Here is a 22,111-nt window from a genome sequence, read left to right on the forward strand (position 1 = left end):
TGGTAACAAACTGTAGTAGATAATTAAGCTGAGTGCAATTGGATGAAGTAATGAAAGACGAAAACCAAATACGTTTGAATGAATGAATGAATGAATGAATGAATGAATGAATGAATGAATGAATGAATGAATGAATGGATGAATGAATGGATGAATGGATGGATGGATGGATGGATGGATGGATGAATCAATCAATCAATCAATCAATCAATCAAATCTATATATTTCACTAGATGACAAAATTAAATAAGCTACACTTTCAACAAAGAACATGCATATGATACAAAATAATACAAAATGGAGTTTAATGAGCGAGACAATATGTCTGGAAAACAAAGAGGTTGAAGTCTTGTGAAGAGACAGAGAAGTATTATGAGAGAGTGTCAATCAAATGTCAAGGCAAAGACAAAGATAATATATTGCTGTAAAGGAAATCAAGTGTGGCTAGGAATACATGGCAATACGAAGGGGTCAGAAAATCAAAGATAACACACTTAAATATATCCAGAATTAGGAAGTCAAGAAATGACAACATACGAAGAACGTTAGCTAAAATATGATTAGTGCTCTCTTCGACCATAAAAACAGTTTAGGTCTAATGCTCCCATAAAACACTTTGTACTGACTTAGTACTTGCACAATTTTGTTTTATTTAGGAGTGTTTGGGGTAAAAACGTAATTTGTTTTATTTTTCAATATCTTTGCCACGGTATACACAGATGATTACATTCTTTGTACTTTAAAAGCGTTGTCAAACATCTACAAGTTTTAAGCTGACACGTTGTTGCGTTCAACTCTGTAATGGCGGGTAAGTAATTACATATTTGTTTGTGTTTTATCTATGGAAAACAGTTCTCGACTCCTCGACCTCGAGGACTTACGAAGTTGTAGACAGAGGGCGCTGGTGCAAAATATAATAATCTTATTGCGCAGCGACGTCGCGCATCTGTCGAGCAAGTTACTTCCGGATTTGTAGTTTTAAAGCGACGTCCGATGTTTATAATGCTAAGGACGTGTTAAATATATGTAAAATACACTTTAGTACCAGTTATCGGAGGCTGAGATCTGACCTTCCTGACGCAGAACAACTAAAATGTAACAATTTAGTCTGTATATGATTGAAAATCGACATGAACGCTCGTTCACAGTTGTTTGAACTGGTAAGTACATAAACAAACCTTCAGTTACCCTGTACTGTTTGTAACGTACATCATAGACCCTACACCAACTTGTGTAGGGTCTATGCGTACATGTACATGTACGTACACCGCAATACTGTATCAAGATTGTGTCCTTCCTACCTCCATGCGTCAACGACATAGACTGGTCACCCAATCACAAGGTGTAAAAGGGATATAAACCAGCATAGATCAGTCACTGACAAGTAAGTGTCTGTGATCCAGTATTTAATAGTAGCATATTTACCCAGTGCTTGACAGTGATAATAAGATCGTCTACACCGATTTCGACGATCTTTGATATCATCTATGATGACTATGCAGAAATACAAGAAAACAAATCTCCACCAACTACGTGTGGACTGTTGTATACATTTGTATGTACATATATTATACATTAATAATATTATGAACTACTACTATGATGACCTTTGACCTGCAACATCTCTGGTTATATTGCATGCTGAAAGTAATAAAGCATCCCTACAGATGGTGTGACGTGTTACTCAACTAAAACAGTAATTTATAGAGAGACTATTGTAAAGAAGATGTCATTTATTTACCTTATACAGATCATATACCAAAGTCATCCAATATTAGCATAGAATAGTATAAGAATGAGGTACATGTACATGTAGGGCCTTTGTGACTGGTCCTTTTGTGTTCCTTGCACTTAACATTTTTGATGAAGTGGATGAAATGGACAAGACATCTGACTAGTAGTCTTACTCTATCCCTAGCTTATGAACCAAAGGGTGTTGACAATCAAATATCACATTATATTGATCAAACACAGACCTTGGAAGGGAGGGAGGGGGTATGGTTTGAATGGGGGGGGGGTGAAGAAGGCCATCAAGTCCTCCCTTTGTAAAAGCTTTGCCTTTGTTCTAATTCAATTGATGTCATTATTTTTAGTCCGTTGAAGGCAGACAAATAGAAGAAGTGGTTCTGAGTATCTTCCATACTTTGTTATTTCACAGAACAACAGGAAAGGTAAAATAAATATACATTATTATAAATTACTAAATAGTTTTATTCTTGATTTGGAAATATAACTCAATGTAATGTACACCAATACCCAGATTTCCCTTATGCATGTACATGTATCATCACTAGTTATTATTATTATAAGACAACTTTTAAAGAGTAAGTCATTTGTCATTGAATTTCTGAAAATGTCATTCTTTATGTGAAGTTTCTCATATCTCGTGTATGTGTTGTCTGTGTCTGTGTGTGTGTCTGCGTGTCTGCGTGTGTGTGTGTGTGTGTGTGTGTGTGTGTGTGTGTGTGTGTGTGTGTGTTTCTAAACATCATTATAGGGAAATTGTTTTTGTATATTTTTCTTAGTTTCACTACAAGCGTGAAGGTACATACTCCATTGGCACAGTTGGTATACTGGATGTAGACTGTGATTTCATAGATTTTACATATGTAAGTATTTAATATCAGTACTCATACAATTACAATTGACAGTTTTCTATGTCTACATACGATGAGAATTGACAGCTTTCTTAAAACAAATAAAGACTATATGAAAGAAATATGATAAACATTGTTTTGGTAAGAGCTACTGATTCCTTAACAGTTTTGATAATCAACAAATCATCAGATATTGTTTGTTCCTGTTGCAATTTAGGTGAGATGTACATCTGATGAATTGGATGCAGCCTTGAAAAGAGAGATCTCTACATTTAAAGATGCACTCAGAAATAGTGAAGGACCTTTAACTGGACAGGTGAGTAATGTACATGGAATGATTAAGATATATACAGGCATGTATGTATGCATGTATGTAACACTATTGGGACAAATTAGTGGAGGGGAAAATAGCATGTAATTACAGGATTAGGTTTCATGTGTCTGACTTCCCTAATGGGGATCACACAAATTATTATTATGCCATTTGTGAGATATGATTATGTAAATAGGACTAATTAGTTATGATCAGCTGATTGTAGACAAAACTGTAGCATTGGCTTTAGCTGAACACTCCCATAGGTACAATCATAACATTGACTGAACACTCCCATAGGTATAATCATAACATTGACTGAACACTCCCATAGGTACAATCATAACATTGACTGAACACTCCCATAGGTACAATCATAACATTGACTGAACACTCCCATAGGTACAATCATAACATTGACTGAACACTCCCATAGTTACAATCATAACATTGACTGAACACTCCCATAGGTACAATCATAACATTGACTGAACACTCCCATAGTTACAATCATAACATTGACTGAACACTCCCATAGTTACAATCATAACATTGACTGAACACTCCCATAGGTACAATCATAACATTGACTGAACACTCCCATAGGTATAATCATAACATTGACTGAACACTCCCATAGGTACAATCATAACATTGACTGAACATTCCCATAGGTATAATCATAACATTGACTGAACATTCCCATAGGTACAATCGTAACATTGACTGAACATTCCCATAGGTATAATCATAACATTGACTGAACATTCCCATAGGTACAATCATAACATTGACTGAACATTCCCATAGGTATAATCATAACATTGACTGAACACTCCCATAGGTACAATCATAACATTGACTGAACATTCCCATAGGTATAATCATAACATTGACTGAACACTCCCATAGGTACAATCATAACATTGACTGAACATTCCCATAGGTATAATCATAACATTGACTGAACACTCCCATAGGTATAATCATAACATTGACTGAACATTCCCATAGGTATAATCATAACATTGACTGAACACTCCCATAGGTACAATCATAACATTGACTGAACATTCCCATAGGTATAATCATAACATTGACTGAACACTCCCATAGGTACAATCGTAGCATTGACTGAACACTCCCATAGTTACAATCATAACATTGACTGAACACTCCCATAGGTGCAATCATAACATTGACTGAACACTCCCATAGTTACAATCATAACATTGACTGAACACTCCCATAGGTATAATCATAACATTGACTGAACACTCCCATAGGTACAATCATAACATTGACTGAACACTCCCATAGTTACAATCATAACATTGACTGAACACTCCCATAGGTGCAATCATAACATTGACTGAACACTCCCATAGTTACAATCATAACATTGACTGAACACTCCCATAGGTATAATCATAACATTGACTGAACACTCCCATAGGTACAATCATAACATTGACTGAACACTCCCATAGGTATAATCATAACATTGACTGAACACTCCCATAGGTACAATCATAACATTGACTGAACACTCCCATAGGTATAATCATAACATTGACTGAACACTCCCATAGGTACAATCATAACATTGACTGAACACTCCCATAGTTACAATCATAACATTGACTGAACACTCCCATAGGTACAATTATAACATTGACTGAACACTCCCATAGGTGCAATCATAACATTGACTGAACACTCCCATAGTTACAATCATAACATTGACTGAACACTCCCATAGGTATAATCATAACATTGACTGAACATTCCCATAGGTACAATCATAACATTGACTGAACACTCCCATAGGTATAATCATAACATTGACTGAACACTCCCATAGGTACAATCATAACATTGACTGAACACTCCCATAGGTACAATCATAACATTGACTGAACACTCCCATAGGTATAATCATAACATTGACTGAACACTCCCATAGGTACAATCATAACATTGACTGAACACTCCCATAGGTATAATCATAACATTGACTGAACATTCCCATAGGTATAATCATAACATTGACTGAACATTCCCATAGGTATAATCATAACATTGACTGAACACTCCCATAGGTATAATCATAACATTGACTGAACATTCCCATAGGTATAATCATAACATTGACTGAACATTCCCATAGGTACAATCATAACATTGACTGAACACTCCCATAGGTATAATCATAACATTGACTGAACATTCCCATAGGTATAATCATAACATTGACTGAACATTCCCATAGGTACAATCATAACATTGACTGAACATTCCCATAGGTACAATCATAACATTGACTGAACATTCCCATAGGTACAATCATAACATTGACTGAACATTCCCATAGGTACAATCATAACATTGACTGAACATTCCCATAGGTACAATCATAACATTGACTGAACATTCCCATAGGTATAATCATAACATTGACTGAACACTCCCATAGGTATAATCATAACATTGACTGAACACTCCCATAGGTATAATCATAACATTGACTGAACATTCCCATAGGTACAATCATAACATTGACTGAACACTCCCATAGGTATAATCATAACATTGACTGAACATTCCCATAGGTATAATCATAACATTGACTGAACATTCCCATAGGTACAATCATAACATTGACTGAACACTCCCATAGGTATAATCATAACATTGACTGAACACTCCCATAGGTATAATCATAACATTGACTGAACATTCCCATAGGTATAATCATAACATTGACTGAACATTCCCATAGGTACAATCATAACATTGACTGAACACTCCCATAGGTATAATCATAACATTGACTGAACACTCCCATAGGTACAATCATAACATTGACTGAACACTCCCATAGGTATAATCATAACATTGACTGAACATTCCCATAGGTATAATCATAACATTGACTGAACATTCCCATAGGTACAATCATAACATTGACTGAACACTCCCATAGGTATAATCATAACATTGACTGAACACTCCCATAGGTACAATCATAACATTGACTGAACACTCCCATAGGTACAATCATAACATTGACTGAACACTCCCATAGGTATAATCATAACATTGACTGAACACTCCCATAGGTACAATCATAACATTGACTGAACACTCCCATAGGTATAATCATAACATTGACTGAACACTCCCATAGGTACAATCATAACATTGACTGAACACTCCCATAGGTACAATCATTACATTGACTGAACACTCCCATAGGTACAATCATAACATTGACTGAACACTCCCATAGGTATAATCATAACATTGACTGAACACTCCCATAGGTACAATCATAACATTGACTGAACACTCCCATAGGTATAATAATAACATTGACTGAACACTCCCATAGTTACAATCACAACATTGACTGAACACTCCCATAGTTACAATCACAACATTAACTGAACACTCCCATAGCATTGAACTACCTAACCTCTACAATATTGTACTCTACTGATGTCTGTAACTGTGGATAAATTTGCAATAAAGGTATTATTGTTATTACAGTTGGCTGATCATACCGCCACCTAGTGGTCAGTTTTAAATATGGAATTTGACATTCTGATGAGGATTGTTGACCAAGACAGATCAAAAGCTGAATGCTAAAAAACTTTGAACTGTTTGGGTGTTATAACCTTTGTAAATCAACTCTACTATATGTTTTACCACTTGGAAATACATTGTGAAAGAACATATATTAAGTCACTGTCCTTGTTTGTAACTCAGTAAATTTCAAAACATTGAAAAATGTATCTGTTCAACTGTTTGTTATTATAAACATTTTATACATACTTTTTTTGCATTACAAGCAAAGACATGTTATTTGTTATTTCACATTGTATTTCCAAGTAGAACAATATAATAATGTTGTTTCATAAATGAAATAAATACCTCATTTGTCATCCATATGGCCTCTGTAACTTAGTTCAACTCATCAATATATTATTTACTTACTGTACATGGTATCATTCTATGTTCTATGTTGCTCCTCTAGTACAACAGAATATATCTTTCTAATATTTTAAATGATTTAAAAAATGTGCAAATTTATCATAAATCCTATCAATTTTTAAAAGTTTTTTTAAGTGTTGAACAAAACTAGAGTTTTTTTTATTTTAACTACATGTGTGTGTACATAATATGTTTATCATGGCTGTTTCATATAGATGAAAGTGGCACAAGCTAAGTTCATAAGGTTTTCTCAAGTGAAAATACTAAAATAAAGACCACACTTAACTACTCAAGTATAATGTTAATGTCAATAATACTTTCTATACTGTTTCAATTGTCGTCTGGCAATGTTTGAAGAGTTGACTGCATACATGTAGTAGGGATGACATTCCTAGATATTTTTTTTATACATGTCATAAATTACGTCATCGGATCGTTGATATGTTATATCATATTTCAAAGTTTCAGTTCAGTCAATTGCAATCAATAGTTAAATGTGCTTCAGTACATAAAATACTGCCATAACCATTTGAATATACAGATTACAATACAAAATATACCCCAAAACAGTATAAATTATATGAAATTACTTATTTTAAAACTAAACAGCATCAGATAATTCCATTATTTACACAGACTGATAGGTGGAATATGCCGCTTCATTATTTTATAAATAAAAGGACAATTTTTTTTCTCAGATATCATTAGAATTTTACCAGAGGAAAAAGACAAGATGGCCCTTTCCAGCTGAAAGCATTCCATGGGAAGTATGGACTCTTAAACTGAATGTTATTACACTTACAAATGAACATGGTAAGTTGAAGACTGAAGACTTAGTTTCCAATGGAATATGACACTGACAGATAAACTGTCATCAAACAAAGACAGAACTTTTATTGAAATACCAAAGCCACTTTCAGTGTTTTTCACTCACAAACCGTGAAGAAACGCTATTGTGTTTACTTGAATGAAGTGATATTCTACATGACTTTGAAGAGTATGCCTGTTACATGAATGTACATATCATCCCTGTACCATACATTTAGTTGTGCACAGCACACCTAGTACATACATGTAGTTGTACACAGCACACCTACTACACAGTTGTACACAGCCATGTACCAGGTTTATTGGAATCATGCCCTGTAACAGTCCCATCAGCATTGCTAACAAAGCAGGCCCATGGTTGTCAGAAATACCTCTATTTAACTATAGCAATGCTGACATAGCTGGTACATAGCTTGGGAAATACCTCTGTTATACTATAGCAATGCTGACACAGCTGGTACATAGCTGTGGGAAATACATTGTACCTCTGTTATAGTATTAGTCACATGACTGGTACATGATTGTGGGAAAAATCTCTTGTACATGGTTATGAAAAAACTATGCTGCATTGCTACTTCTCATACCCATGCTACATGTATACTACATCTAGGTATGTTACATCTGTGTGCAGGCCAGAGCTGTTACATGGATATTTTACAAATAGCTGGTACAGCCCCTGTAGTTCTGTATGGAATTTGAAGAAGTTCAATATCTAACCTAGGCATATCTGACCTAGTCTTGCTGCCAGTCCCTCTCTTCTCATGGCTAAGCCGCTAGGCATAAATACAAAGATTAGGGGTAATAGTCATGAATCTGGCAATGAGACTATATCTGACCAAGACAATGTTAGACTCATTGATTTACTAGACATAACTGATAAAATGTCATTTTAATCTCTTTCAGAAAGACAGATTTGTCGAGAAAAAGTTGGTGAAAGACTTGGAGAAAAAGTAAGATTATGTTTATATCCACCCATGACTATGACTTGCCAATTCAAGTGATGAAATTACATGTTGCTACCTAGAATAGCATTTTATCATTGTGGTGGGTCAAAATATAACAAGGTTAATTTATTGTTATGAGAGCAAATAGTGATGTGTGTAGTGCTTACAGTGATATGTGTAGTGCTAAAGTGATATGTGTAGTGCTTACAGTGATATGTGTAGTGCTTACAGTGATATGTGTAGTGCTTAAAGTGATATGTGTAGTGCTTACAGTGATATGTGTAGTGCTTACAGTGATATGTGTCATGCTTACAGTGATATGTGTAGTGCTTACAGTGATACGTGTAGTGCTTACAGTGATATGTGTAGTTCTTACAGTGATATGTGTAGTGCTTACAGTGATATGTGTTGTGCTAAAGTGATATGTGTAGTGCTTACAGTGATATGTGTAGGGCTTACAGTGATATGTGTAGTGCTTACAGTGATATGTGTAGTGCTAAAGTGATATGTGTAGTGCTTACAGTGATATGTGTAGTGCTTACAGTGATATGTGTAGTGCTAAAGTGATATGTGTAGTGCTTACAGTGATATGTGTAGTGCTTACAGTGATATGTGTAGTGCTTACAGTGATATGTGTAGTGCTTACAGTGATATGTGTAGTGCTTACAGTGATATGTGTAGTGCTTACAGTGATATGTGTAGTGCTTACAGTGATATGTGTAGTGCTAAAGTGATATGTGTAGTGCTTACAGTGATATGTGTAGTGCTAAAGTGATATGTGTAGTGCTTACAGTGATATGTGTAGTGCTAAAGTGATATGTGTAGTGCTTACAGTGATATGTGTAGTGCTAAAGTGATATGTGTAGTGCTTACAGTGATATGTGTAGTGCTAAAGTGATATGTGTAGTGCTTACACTTACAGTGATATGTGTAGTGCTTACAGTGGAAGTCATTGTGCTGACCAAGAAATCAAATGAATGTTAGATGGTCAAATTGTATTGCAGATACACATTGTACTGACAATTATCAGTTTGTGTAGTGTGTACTACTAGTACATGTACAAAGATTACTACCTTTGCATTGCTAGAAATACTGCTGATCAGAACCTCGTTTTATCAGTGGTGGACTATCAAAACTGGCTTTGAAGGTGCTGAAAGTCGTCTCTTTATCACACTATCAAACTGTCATACTGTACAAAAACAATAGTGGGTGTCTCAGATGTAGATATATGTAATGCTTTTATCGGTTTTTGTTTATGTCTGTGAACATTAGACCCTTGTATACGGCAATATGACTAACTTTCACAGACGTAAACAAACTCATAAGAACATGGCATGAACTTACATCATAGACACTCAATGTTATTTTGTATCAATATATATCTGCTTGATATAGTGTGATAATGAGATGACTTTTTTTGTTATCTGTAAAGCCAGTTTTAATTGTCTACTACTGATAAAATGAAGTTCTGATCATCAGCATTTGTAGACAGGTACATGTACATGTAGTGTATAAAGGGTTGTATGTATAATTATGTGTACATAACCCCCCACCCCCACCCCCCGGCTATGGTAGTTCTTCTGTTGCATACTTTGTTATTAGCAAAAGTATTTGTAGTTTTACTGCAACTATATTTCTATAAGTCTAGTGAATGAAAGTGCAGTAAAAAACATGGCAACCATAAGTGCTAGGGACGTACACATCATTGCATTCTGTTGTTAGTACATTTGTTTATCCTAAACAACAAATTTTGTTTGTACAAAAATACAACTGTACAATCACATGATTTCTTGTACATAGAACAGTAGTGGGTTCATTTGCATAGTCACTGCAGCAACCAATTGTATGCATTCATTCATCACTGTAAGTATCCACTAGTACATATGCCATACTGTCAAAGTATTTATTTCTTTACTGGATTTCATTTAGCTGAAATACATATACAACTGTAACACAAAAGGTTTTGTTGTGGAAATACTAGTAACTCCCTCTGTAAATACCTTCTGAAAATTAACTTGTGGCACCTTTGTCACTGTTGTTACTTGTGGGTTGATCTAAGCATGTGGTCATGTTGTCTTCTTTATTTGAAGACAATACTATATACTATACTAATACGTAGGATGGTAGAATACAATTATGTTTCTGTGATAAAAAGTCAGCAATTTAGTTTAGTTTTACCACATATACAACTAATACTCTGATAACTTGTGAAAAGTATTTTTGAGCAAGTAACATGACCATGAGTATTTGTTCATGTTGTAAGCTCATAAATACAACTCCCCTGAAATGAATGGGTTGACATAACCTCAGACCACTATTTTCTGAGACATAACATGTAATCTTAGTTTAGGTGACAGTCCCATTTACTTGTAGACATACAGGTACTTGGTGTTATTTAAATTATCAATACTAAATACGTACACCCACTGAAATGGCATTATCAAAGGAAAGTGTTACTTGACTTTGGAGTTGTCAAAGCAATGTTGTGACTAGTATGGCCAAATGTACATCACTTCAGATCAGTGATTATATTGTGATTAGTATGGCCAAATGTACATCACTTCAGATCAGTGATTATGTTGTGACTAGTATGGCCAAATGTACATCACTTCAGATCAGTGATTATGTTGTGACTAGTATGGCCAAATCTACATCACTGAATCACAATGAGATCAGTATCAATTGTAATACAGTATATGTACTTCATTGCCCAAAACAGGATTGAAACCACTGGCACTATATAATACATCCTATCAAAAGTGTTATGTGTCCATGGGATGCTGAAAGTAGTTAAAACCTAACCAAGGTCATGTGTGTTTCCCTATTTTAAAAAAGAAAAAAAAAGGTAATACTATTTTAAATGCTGATAAAATATTTGTAAATTGTAATGTTAAAACCTTTCAAAATTTTACAATCCAGTTCATAATTTTAATTTATTAAGAATACACATTGGCTAGTAAAACTAGCTCTAAAGTGAAGGGATTGGGTATTTATTTTGGATTTTGAATTGATAGAACAATTTTATCATGGCTTTCTACTGGAAAAAATCACTGTGAAACAACATATACCAAGTCCTTGTTTGTGACTCAATAAATTGCAGAATATTGATAAATATGTCAAATTGTATATATTGTATGTACAATAACAAACTTTTTTACATATTGTTTAGCTTTTACAGAGTATTGACTCAGAGTTAGAAACACAGACTTGGTCAATGTTTTTTCACATTGATTTTTCATGTAGGAAGTCATAATAAAATTGTTTTATAAATTAAATATCCAACATAATACCCAATCCTCATCTATATAGTTACTTTAATGGTTCAAGAAATGTTACTGATTTCAAACACAGTTGAAATATTCAGTTGATATATATCATGTACTTGTAATCCTCTTTCTAATCTTGCTGATATTCTCTGATTTTTTCTCCTTCAGATCATATGTATCACAGAAGCCATGAATCGCAACGAATATTTACCAAAGATGCCAAACCAATCTGATTTAGACTGCGTGTTTGATACCACTTATTCAGATGTACAACCATATCTATACAAGGTAACTATAGACTATGTCTTTGATACCACTAAGTCACATCTACAACCATATCTATACAAGGTAACTATAGACTATGTCTTTGATACCACTAGTTCACATCTACAACCATATCTATACAAGGTAACTATAGACTATGTCTTTGATACCACTAGTTCACATCTACAACCATATCTATACAAGGTAACTATAGACTATGTCTTTGATACCAGTAAGTCACATCTACAACCATATCTATACAAGGTAACTATAGACTATGTCTTTGATACCACTAGTTCACATCTACAACCATATCTATACAAGGTAACTATAAACTATGTCTTTGATACCAGTAAGTCACATCTACAACCATATCTATACAAGGTAACTATAGACTATGTCTTTGATACCACTAGTTCATATCTACAACCATATCTATACAAGGTAACTATAGACTATGTCTTTGATACCACTTATTCAGATGTACAACCATATCTATACAAGGTAACTATAGACTATGTCTTTGATACCACTTATTCAGATGTACAACCATATCTATACAAGGTAACTATAGACTATGTCTTTGATACCACTAGTTCACATCTACAACCATATCTATACAAGGTAACTATAGACTATGTCTTTGATACCACTAGTTCATATCTACAACCATATCTATACAAGGTAACTATAGACTATGTCTTTGATACCACTAAATCACATCTACAACCATATCTATACAAGGTAACTATAGACTATGTCTTTGACACCACTAAATCACATCTACAACCATATCTATACAAGGTAACTATAGACTATGTCTTTGATACCACTAGTTCACATCTACAACCATATCTATATAAGGTAACTATAGACTATGTCTTTGATACCACTAGTTCACATCTACAACCATATCTATACAAGGTAACTATAGACTATGTCTTTGATACCACTAAGTCACATCTACAACCATATCTATACAAGGTAACTATAGACTATGTCTTTGATACCACTTATTCAGATGTACAACCATATCTATACAAGGTAACTATAGACTATGTCTTTGATACCACTAAATCACATCTACAACCATATCTATACAAGGTAACTATAGACTATGTCTTTGATACCACTAGTTCACATCTACAACCATATCTATACAAGGTAACTATAGACTATGTCTTTGATACCACTAGTTCACATCTACAACCATATCTATACAAGGTAACTATAGACTATGTCTTTGATACCACTAGTTCACATCTACAACCATATCTATACAAGGTAACTATAGACTATGTCTTTGATACCACTAAGTCACATCTACAACCATATCTATACAAGGTAACTATAGACTATGTCTTTGATACCACTAGTTCACATCTACAACCATATCTATATAAGGTAACTATAGACTATGTCTTTGATACCACTAAGTCACATCTACAACCATATCTATACAAGGTAACTATAGACTATGTCTTTGATACCACTAGTTCACATCTACAACCATATCTATACAAGGTAACTATAGACTATGTCTTTGATACCACTAGTTCACATCTACAACCATATCTATACAAGGTAACTATAGACTATGTCTTTGATACCACTAAGTCACATCTACAGCCATATCTATACAAGTTAACTATAGACTATGTCTTTGATACCACTAAGTCACATCTACAGCCATATCTATATAAGGTAACTATAGACTATGTCTTTGATACCACTAGTTCACATCTACAACCATATCTATACAAGGTAACTATAGATTATGTCTTTGATACCACTAGTTCACATCTACAACCATATCTATACAAGGTAACTATAGATTATGTCTTTGATACCACTAGTTCACATCTACAACCATATCTATACAAGGTAACTATAGACTATGTCTTTGATACCACTAGTTCACATCTACAACCATATCTATACAAGGTAACTATAGACTATGTCTTTGATACCACTAGTTCACATCTACAACCATATCTATACAAGGTAACTATAGACTATGTCTTTGATACCACTAGTTCACATCTACAACCATATCTATACAAGGTAACTATAGACTATGTCTTTGATACCACTAGTTCACATCTACAACCATATCTATACAAGGTAACTATAGATTATGTCTTTGATACCACTAAGTCACATCTACAGCCATATCTATACAAGATAACTATAGACTATGTCTTTGATACCACTAAGTCATATCTACAACCATATCTATATAAGGTAACTATAGACTATGTCTTTGATACCACTAGTTCACATCTACAACCATATCTATACAAGGTAACTATAGACTATGTCTTTGATACCATTAGCTTACATCTACAGCCATAACTTTACATGTACAACCATATCTATATAAGGTAACTATAGACTATGTCTTTGATACCAGTAAGTCACATCTACAACCATATCTATACAAGGTAACTATAGACTATGTCTTTGATACCACTAGTTCACATCTACAACCATATCTATATAAGGTAACTATAGACTATGTCTTTGATACCACTAGTTCACATCTACAACCATATCTATACAAGGTAACTATAGACTATGTCTTTGATACCACTAAGTCCTATCTATAACCATATCTATACAAGGTAACTATAGACTATGTCTTTGATACCACTAAGTCACATCTACAACCATATCTATACAAGGTAACTATAGACTATGTCTTTGATACCACTAAGTCATATCTACAACCATATCTATACAAGGTAACTATAGACTATGTCTTTGATACCACTAAGTCACATCTACAACCATATCTATACAAGGTAACTATAGACTATGTCTTTGATACCACTAAGTCATATCTACAACCATATCTATACAAGGTAACTATAGACTATGTCTTTGATACCACTAAGTCATATCTACAACCATATCTATACAAGGTAACTATAGACTATGTCTTTGATACCACTAAGTCACATCTACAACCATATCTATACAAGGTAACTATAGACTATGTCTTTGATACCACTAAGTCACATCTACAACCATATCTATACAAGGTAACTATAGACTATGTCTTTGATACCATTAGCTCACATCTACAACCATATCTATACAAGGTAACTATAGACTATGTCTTTGATACCACTAAGTCCTATCTATAACCATATCTATACAAGGTAACTATAGACTATGTCTTTGATACCACTAAGTCACATCTACAACCATATCTATACAAGGTAACTATAGACTATGTCTTTGATACCACTAAGTCACATCTACAGCCATATCTATACAAGGTAACTATAGACTATGTCTTTGATACCACTAGTTCACATCTACAACCATATCTATACAAGGTAACTATAGACTATGTCTTTGATACCACTGTCACATCTACAACCATATCTATACAAGGTAACTATAGACTATGTCTTTGATACCACTAGTTCACATCTACAACCATATTATCTATATAAGGTAACTATAGACTATGTCTTTGATACCACTAGTTCACATCTACAACCATATCTATACAAGGTAACTATAGACTATGTCTTTGATACCACTAAGTCAGATCTACAACCATATCTATACAAGGTAACTATAGACTATGTCTTTGATACCACTAGTTCAGATCTACAACCATATCTATACAAGATAACTATAGACTATGTCTTTGATACCACTAGTTCACATCTACAACCATATCTATACAAGGTAACTATAGACTATGTCTTTGATACCACTAGTTCACATCTACAACCATATCTATACAAGGTAACTATAGACTATGTCTTTGATACCACTAAGTCACATCTACAACCATATCTATACAAGGTAACTATAGACTATGTCTTTGATACCACTAGTTCACATCTACAACCATATCTATACAAGATAACTATAGACTGTCTTTGATACCACTAGTTTACATCTACAACCATATCTATACAAGGTAACTATAGACTATGTCTTTGATACCACTAGTTCACATCTACAACCATATCTATACAAGGTAACTATAGACTATGTCTTTGATACCACTAAGTCACATCTACAACCATATCTATACAAGGTAACTATAGACTATGTCTTTGATACCATTAGTTCACATCTACAACCATATCTATACAAGGTAACTATAGACTATGTCTTTGATACCACTAAGTCATATCTACAACCATATCTATACAAGGTAACTATAGACTATGTCTTTGATACCACTAAGTCATATCTACAACCATATCTATACAAGGTAACTATAGACTATGTCTTTGATACCACTAGTTCACATCTACAACCATATCTATACAAGGTAACTATAGACTATGTCTTTGGTACCACTAAGTCACATCTACAACCATATCTATACAAGGTAACTATAGACTATGTCTTTGATACCACTAGTTCACATCTACAACCATATCTATACAAGGTAACTATAGACTATGTCTTTGATACCACTAAGTCACATCTACAACCATATCTATACAAGGTAACTATAGACTATGTCTTTGATACCACTAGTTCACATCTACAACCATATCTATACAAGGTAACTATAGACTATGTCTTTGATACCACTAGTTCACATCTACAACCATATCTATACAAGGTAACTATAGACTATGTCTTTGATACCACTAGTTCACATCTACAACCATATCTATACAAGGTAACTATAGACTATGTCTTTGGTACCACTAAGTCACATCTACAACCATATCTATACAAGGTAACTATAGACTATGTCTTTGATACCACTAAGTCACATCTACAGCCATATCTATACAAGGTAACTATAGACTTTGTCTTTGATACCACTAAGTCACATCTACAGCCATATCTATACAAGGTAACTATAGACTATGTCTTTGATACCACTAGTTCACATCTACAACCATATCTATACAAGGTAACTATAGACTATGTCTTTGATACCACTAGTTCACATCTACAACCATATCTATACAAGGTAACTATAGACTATGTCTTTGATACCACTAAGTCATATCTACAACCATATCTATACAAGGTAACTATAGACTATGTCTTTGATACCACTAGTTCACATCTACAACCATATCTATACAAGGTAACTATAGACTATGTCTTTGATACCATTAGTTCACATCTACAACCATATCTATACAAGGTAACTATAGACTATGTCTTTGATACCACTAAGTCCTATCTATAACCATATCTATACAAGGTAACTATAGACTATGTCTTTGATACCACTAGTTCACATCTACAACCATATCTATACAAGGTAACTATAGACTATGTCTTTGGTACCACTAAGTCACATCTACAACCATATCTATACAAGGTAACTATAGACTATGTCTTTGATACCACTAGTTCACATCTACAACCATATCTATACAAGGTAACTATAGACTATGTCTTTGATACCACTAGTTCACATCTACAGCCATATCTATATAAGGTAACTATAGACTATGTCTTTGATACCACTAAGTCCTATCTACAACCATATCTATACAAGGTAACTATAGACTATGTCTTTGATACCACTAGTTCACATCTACAACCATATCTATACAAGGTAACTATAGACTATGTCTTTGATACCACTAGTTCACATCTACAACCATATCTATACAGGGTAACTATAGACTATGTCTTTGATACCACTAAGTCACATCTACAACCATATATATACAAGGTAACTATAGACTATGTCTTTGATACCACTAAGTCACATCTACAACCATATCTATACAAGGTAACTATAGACTATGTCTTTGATACCACTAGTTTACATCTACAACCATATCTATACAAGGTAACTATAGACTATGTCTTTGATACCACTAAGTCACATCTACAGCCATATCTATACAAGGTAACTATAGACTATGTCTTTGATACCACTAAGTCACATCTACAGCCATATCTATACAAGGTAACTATAGACTATGTCTTTGATACCACTAGTTCACATCTACAACCATATCTATACAAGGTAACTATAGACTATGTCTTTGATACCACTAAGTCATATCTACAACCATATCTATACAAGGTAACTATAGACTATGTCTTTGATACCACTAGTTCACATCTACAACCATATCTATACAAGGTAACTATAGACTATGTCTTTGATACCACTAGTTCACATCTACAGCCATATCTATATAAGGTAACTATAGACTATGTCTTTGATACCACTAAGTCATATCTACAACCATATCTATACAAGGTAACTATAGACTATGTCTTTGATACCACTAAGTCACATCTACAGCCATATCTATACAAGGTAACTATAGACTATGTCTTTGATACCACTAGTTCACATCTACAACCATATCTATACAAGGTAACTATAGACTATGTCTTTGATACCACTAAGTCATATCTACAACCATATCTATACAAGGTAACTATAGACTATGTCTTTGATACCACTAGTTCACATCTACAACCATATCTATACAAGGTAACTATAGACTATGTCTTTGATACCATTAGTTCACATCTACAACCATATCTATACAAGGTAACTATAGACTATGTCTTTGATACCACTAAGTCCTATCTATAACCATATCTATACAAGGTAACTATAGACTATGTCTTTGATACCACTAGTTCACATCTACAACCATATCTATACAAGGTAACTATAGACTATGTCTTTGATACCACTAGTTCACATCTACAACCATATCTATACAAGGTAACTATAGACTATGTCTTTGATACCACTAAGTCCTATCTATAACCATATCTATACAAGGTAACTATAGACTATGTCTTTGATACCAGTAAGTCACATCTACAACCATATCTATACAAGGTAACTATAGACTATGTCTTTGATACCACTAAGTCCTATCTATAACCATATCTATACAAGGTAACTATAGACTATGTCTTTGATACCACTAGTTCACATCTACAACCATATCTATACAAGGTAACTATAGACTATGTCTTTGATACCACTAAGTCATATCTACAACCATATCTATACAAGGTAACTATAGACTATGTCTTTGATACCACTAAGTCCTATCTATAACCATATCTATACAAAGTAACTATAGACTATGTCTTTGATACCATTAGCTTACATCTACAACCATAACTTTACATGTACAACCATATATTTCTTAACTGTCTGCCATGTATTATCTCCTGGCTTACATTACTGTTATTTTTTCCAATAGGTCAGTCACATGACTTCAGGACCACCCAATGCTTCAGTGTCATCTACAATGAGGAAATTAATTCGAGATACACTAGCTCTATGATGTGAGATACACTAGCTCTATGATGTGAGATACACTAGCTCTATGATGTGAGATACACTAGCTCTATGATGTGAGATACACTAGCTCTATGATGTGAGATACACTAGCTCTATGATGTGAGATACACTAGCTCTATGATGTGAGATACCCTAGCTCTATGATGTGAGATACACTAGCTCTATGATGTGAGATACACTAGCTCTATGATGTGAGATACACTAGCTCTATGATGTGAGATACACTAGCTCTATGATGTGAGATACACTAGCTCTATGATGTGAGATACTGGCACTTTGAGATAAACTCTCTCTGATGTGAGATACAATGATTTTGATAAACACTCAGTCTAGCTCTATGACTTTGAGATGCAATGACTTTGAGATACGCTAACTCTATGACATGAGATGCAATGACTTTGAGATACACTAGCTCTATGATGTGAAATACAGGGAGTTTGCAGTAAACTTAGCTCCATGTATGCTTACACCACTGTGTTGAAGCTTCATGCAAATGATGTCATGTGACCATAAGGTAGAAACAGTAGTCAGACTGATAGAAGTGAGAAGTGAAGATTCTGGTGATGTACACGCATACATAAATTAGGCACCTTTTGTCATTTGTATATCTTACCTCAGTGTATAATGAATCTGTTGATGGATAATTCTTACAATACAGAGATAGTGACAGTAACTTTTCAAGACTTACAAGACATCATATAAAGTAGCTAGGATGAAATCAAGCTTACCTTTACATTGTTACCCACTAAGGTGGTATGTACCTCAGAGATGAATGTATCTGACAATCAAAGCTATCCAAATCTCTTCAAAACATTGCTATATTAAGATTGTTTGAACACAGTATTCAGTGACCATGGTGGATCCCAAGTGGATTCATTTTGGTATCATTTTATAATAAATTCTATTTCATTTGCATGTTGACCCCAAATTTATTTTCCCTTGTTTTTAAATGAGAATGGATTCAAGGTATTCTTGAACAAAGTAACAACAAAAACATGTAAGATTTTAATTTCTGTGATGCATACTACATTAATTTGTTAAATAATAACACATGCCAGCGAGGGCAATATCACAATTTAATGCCTGCCCAAGGGTTGGCACTCTGTTCCACGATTTTGATGATGCCCAAGCTGAAGGAGAGGGCATCATCAAAATTTTGGTAAAGAGTGCCAGCTGGAGGGCAGGCATTAAATTGTGATATTGCCTGAGCGCTTGTGTTATTAATTTTATTACATTGTCCACTCATTTGTCCAATTGTTTATATAGCTACTTGTCATTCATCATCATTCGTCATCGATAGAAAAGTTTCCCTTTGATACCTTTGATGGTGTATTTCTAAACTGTGGATAACCACTGAATGCAGACATGGCATTATTTATAGGAACTTGAGTGTCCCCACAACTCATTTGTAATTCCAATTTCTACAAGAAATGAGTTTGTATCTCATTGTAGTGACATTGTCATCTTGAGTGTGCAACACTGGAAAACATTCCCAGAATAGAAGTGCAATGGTTGGAATATCTTCAGGGGACAATAGTCTGTTAAAGAAGGTCATGTGATTCGATTTTGACCAATGACAGCTTGTGTAAGAACATTGAGGTGTAATGATATTGTGTTATTCTATTACAAATGTGAAATATCTTGTATTATTGTGTGTTGGTTTGTTGTCTTGTATTCTTCTGTACTTGAGGGTCAAAGTTCACATAGCTATCAAGAGTACATTAGTACCCTTACTAGACTCGGCACATACATCACATTCTTTTGACTTTTGATCTAACTTATGCAGAATAGATGTACCTCAGGGACAAATTTCCCTGAAAATCAAAGTTCTTCAGTTCTCTCAAAACTTTGAAATATGAATGCTTGAAATAATAAAAGACATTTTATGGTTCGTCTTTTTTCAAAGATATCAATCTTTTATATCCCATACAGTTAGTACAGTATTTGGTGGCCATATTGGATTTGGTGGCCATATTGGATTCTAAAATGACTAAATTTTGGTATGTTGACCTCGATTTCAAAATTTTGTTTTCAGGTGACCCCATATTTGTTTTATTGATTTTAACTACTGCTGGAGTTTTCTCCTGACCAAAGTAATAGTAAATATTTAAAGTGTTTATTTCCGAGGTTCATTCTATTTTAAATTTCACTATCATACTGTTATGTCAAATTGTTTCAAATCTTTGTCACTTTTTTGTAAAGACTTTGCCAATGAAAGAAATGAAGTAACAAGTTATTAGCTGTAGTATTTGGTTTGTCCTCAGTTAAAGTGGTTGTCTGTGTTTATAATTCTACAGTTTACAAATCTCTGACATGTACATTTTTGGGCATTTGATTAAATGTTAAATTATTGGAAATCAAGTGTGGTGTTTAGTATAGCAATAAACTACCTTGTGGCTATGTATGTTGTACACTACCTTGTGGGTATGTATGCTATACACTACCTTGTGGGTATGTATGTTATACACTACCTTGTGTGTATGCATGTTATACACTACCTTGTGGGTATGTATGTTATACACTACCTTGTGGGTATGCATGTTATAAACTACCTTGTGTGTATGCATGTTATACACTACCTTGTGGGTATGTATGTTATACACTAC

General features: G+C 34.0%; 1 protein-coding gene across 1 annotated transcript; it reads left to right on the forward strand.

Moving 5' to 3' along the window:
- The first annotated feature begins 963 nt into the window (after positions 1-963).
- LOC144442327 (autophagy-related protein 101-like) lies at positions 964-21,852 on the forward strand. Its single transcript, XM_078131637.1, has 8 exons — positions 964-1,160; positions 2,094-2,171; positions 2,526-2,609; positions 2,815-2,913; positions 7,605-7,719; positions 8,638-8,684; positions 12,113-12,232; positions 19,405-21,852. The coding sequence occupies exons 1-8, from the start codon at positions 1,131-1,133 to the stop codon at positions 19,486-19,488; spliced, it is 657 nt and encodes a 218-aa protein (XP_077987763.1). The 5' UTR covers positions 964-1,130; the 3' UTR covers positions 19,489-21,852.
- Positions 21,853-22,111: the final 259 nt, after the last annotated feature.

The sequence above is a fragment of the Glandiceps talaboti genome, chromosome 11 (assembly GCF_964340395.1).
Source record: "Glandiceps talaboti chromosome 11, keGlaTala1.1, whole genome shotgun sequence".
In the NCBI taxonomy this organism is placed as follows: domain Eukaryota; kingdom Metazoa; phylum Hemichordata; class Enteropneusta; family Spengelidae; genus Glandiceps; species Glandiceps talaboti.

Excerpts from the sequence above, each read along its gene's own strand:
- LOC144442327 (XM_078131637.1), top strand. The coding sequence starts at position 1,131 with ATGAACGCTCGTTCACAGTTGTTTGAACTG. Across the intron at positions 2,610-2,814 it reads ATTTCATAGATTTTACATAT|GTGAGATGTACATCTGATGA; the intron begins GTAAGTATTTAA and ends GTTGCAATTTAG. Across the intron at positions 12,233-19,404 it reads TACAACCATATCTATACAAG|GTCAGTCACATGACTTCAGG; the intron begins GTAACTATAGAC and ends TTTTTCCAATAG.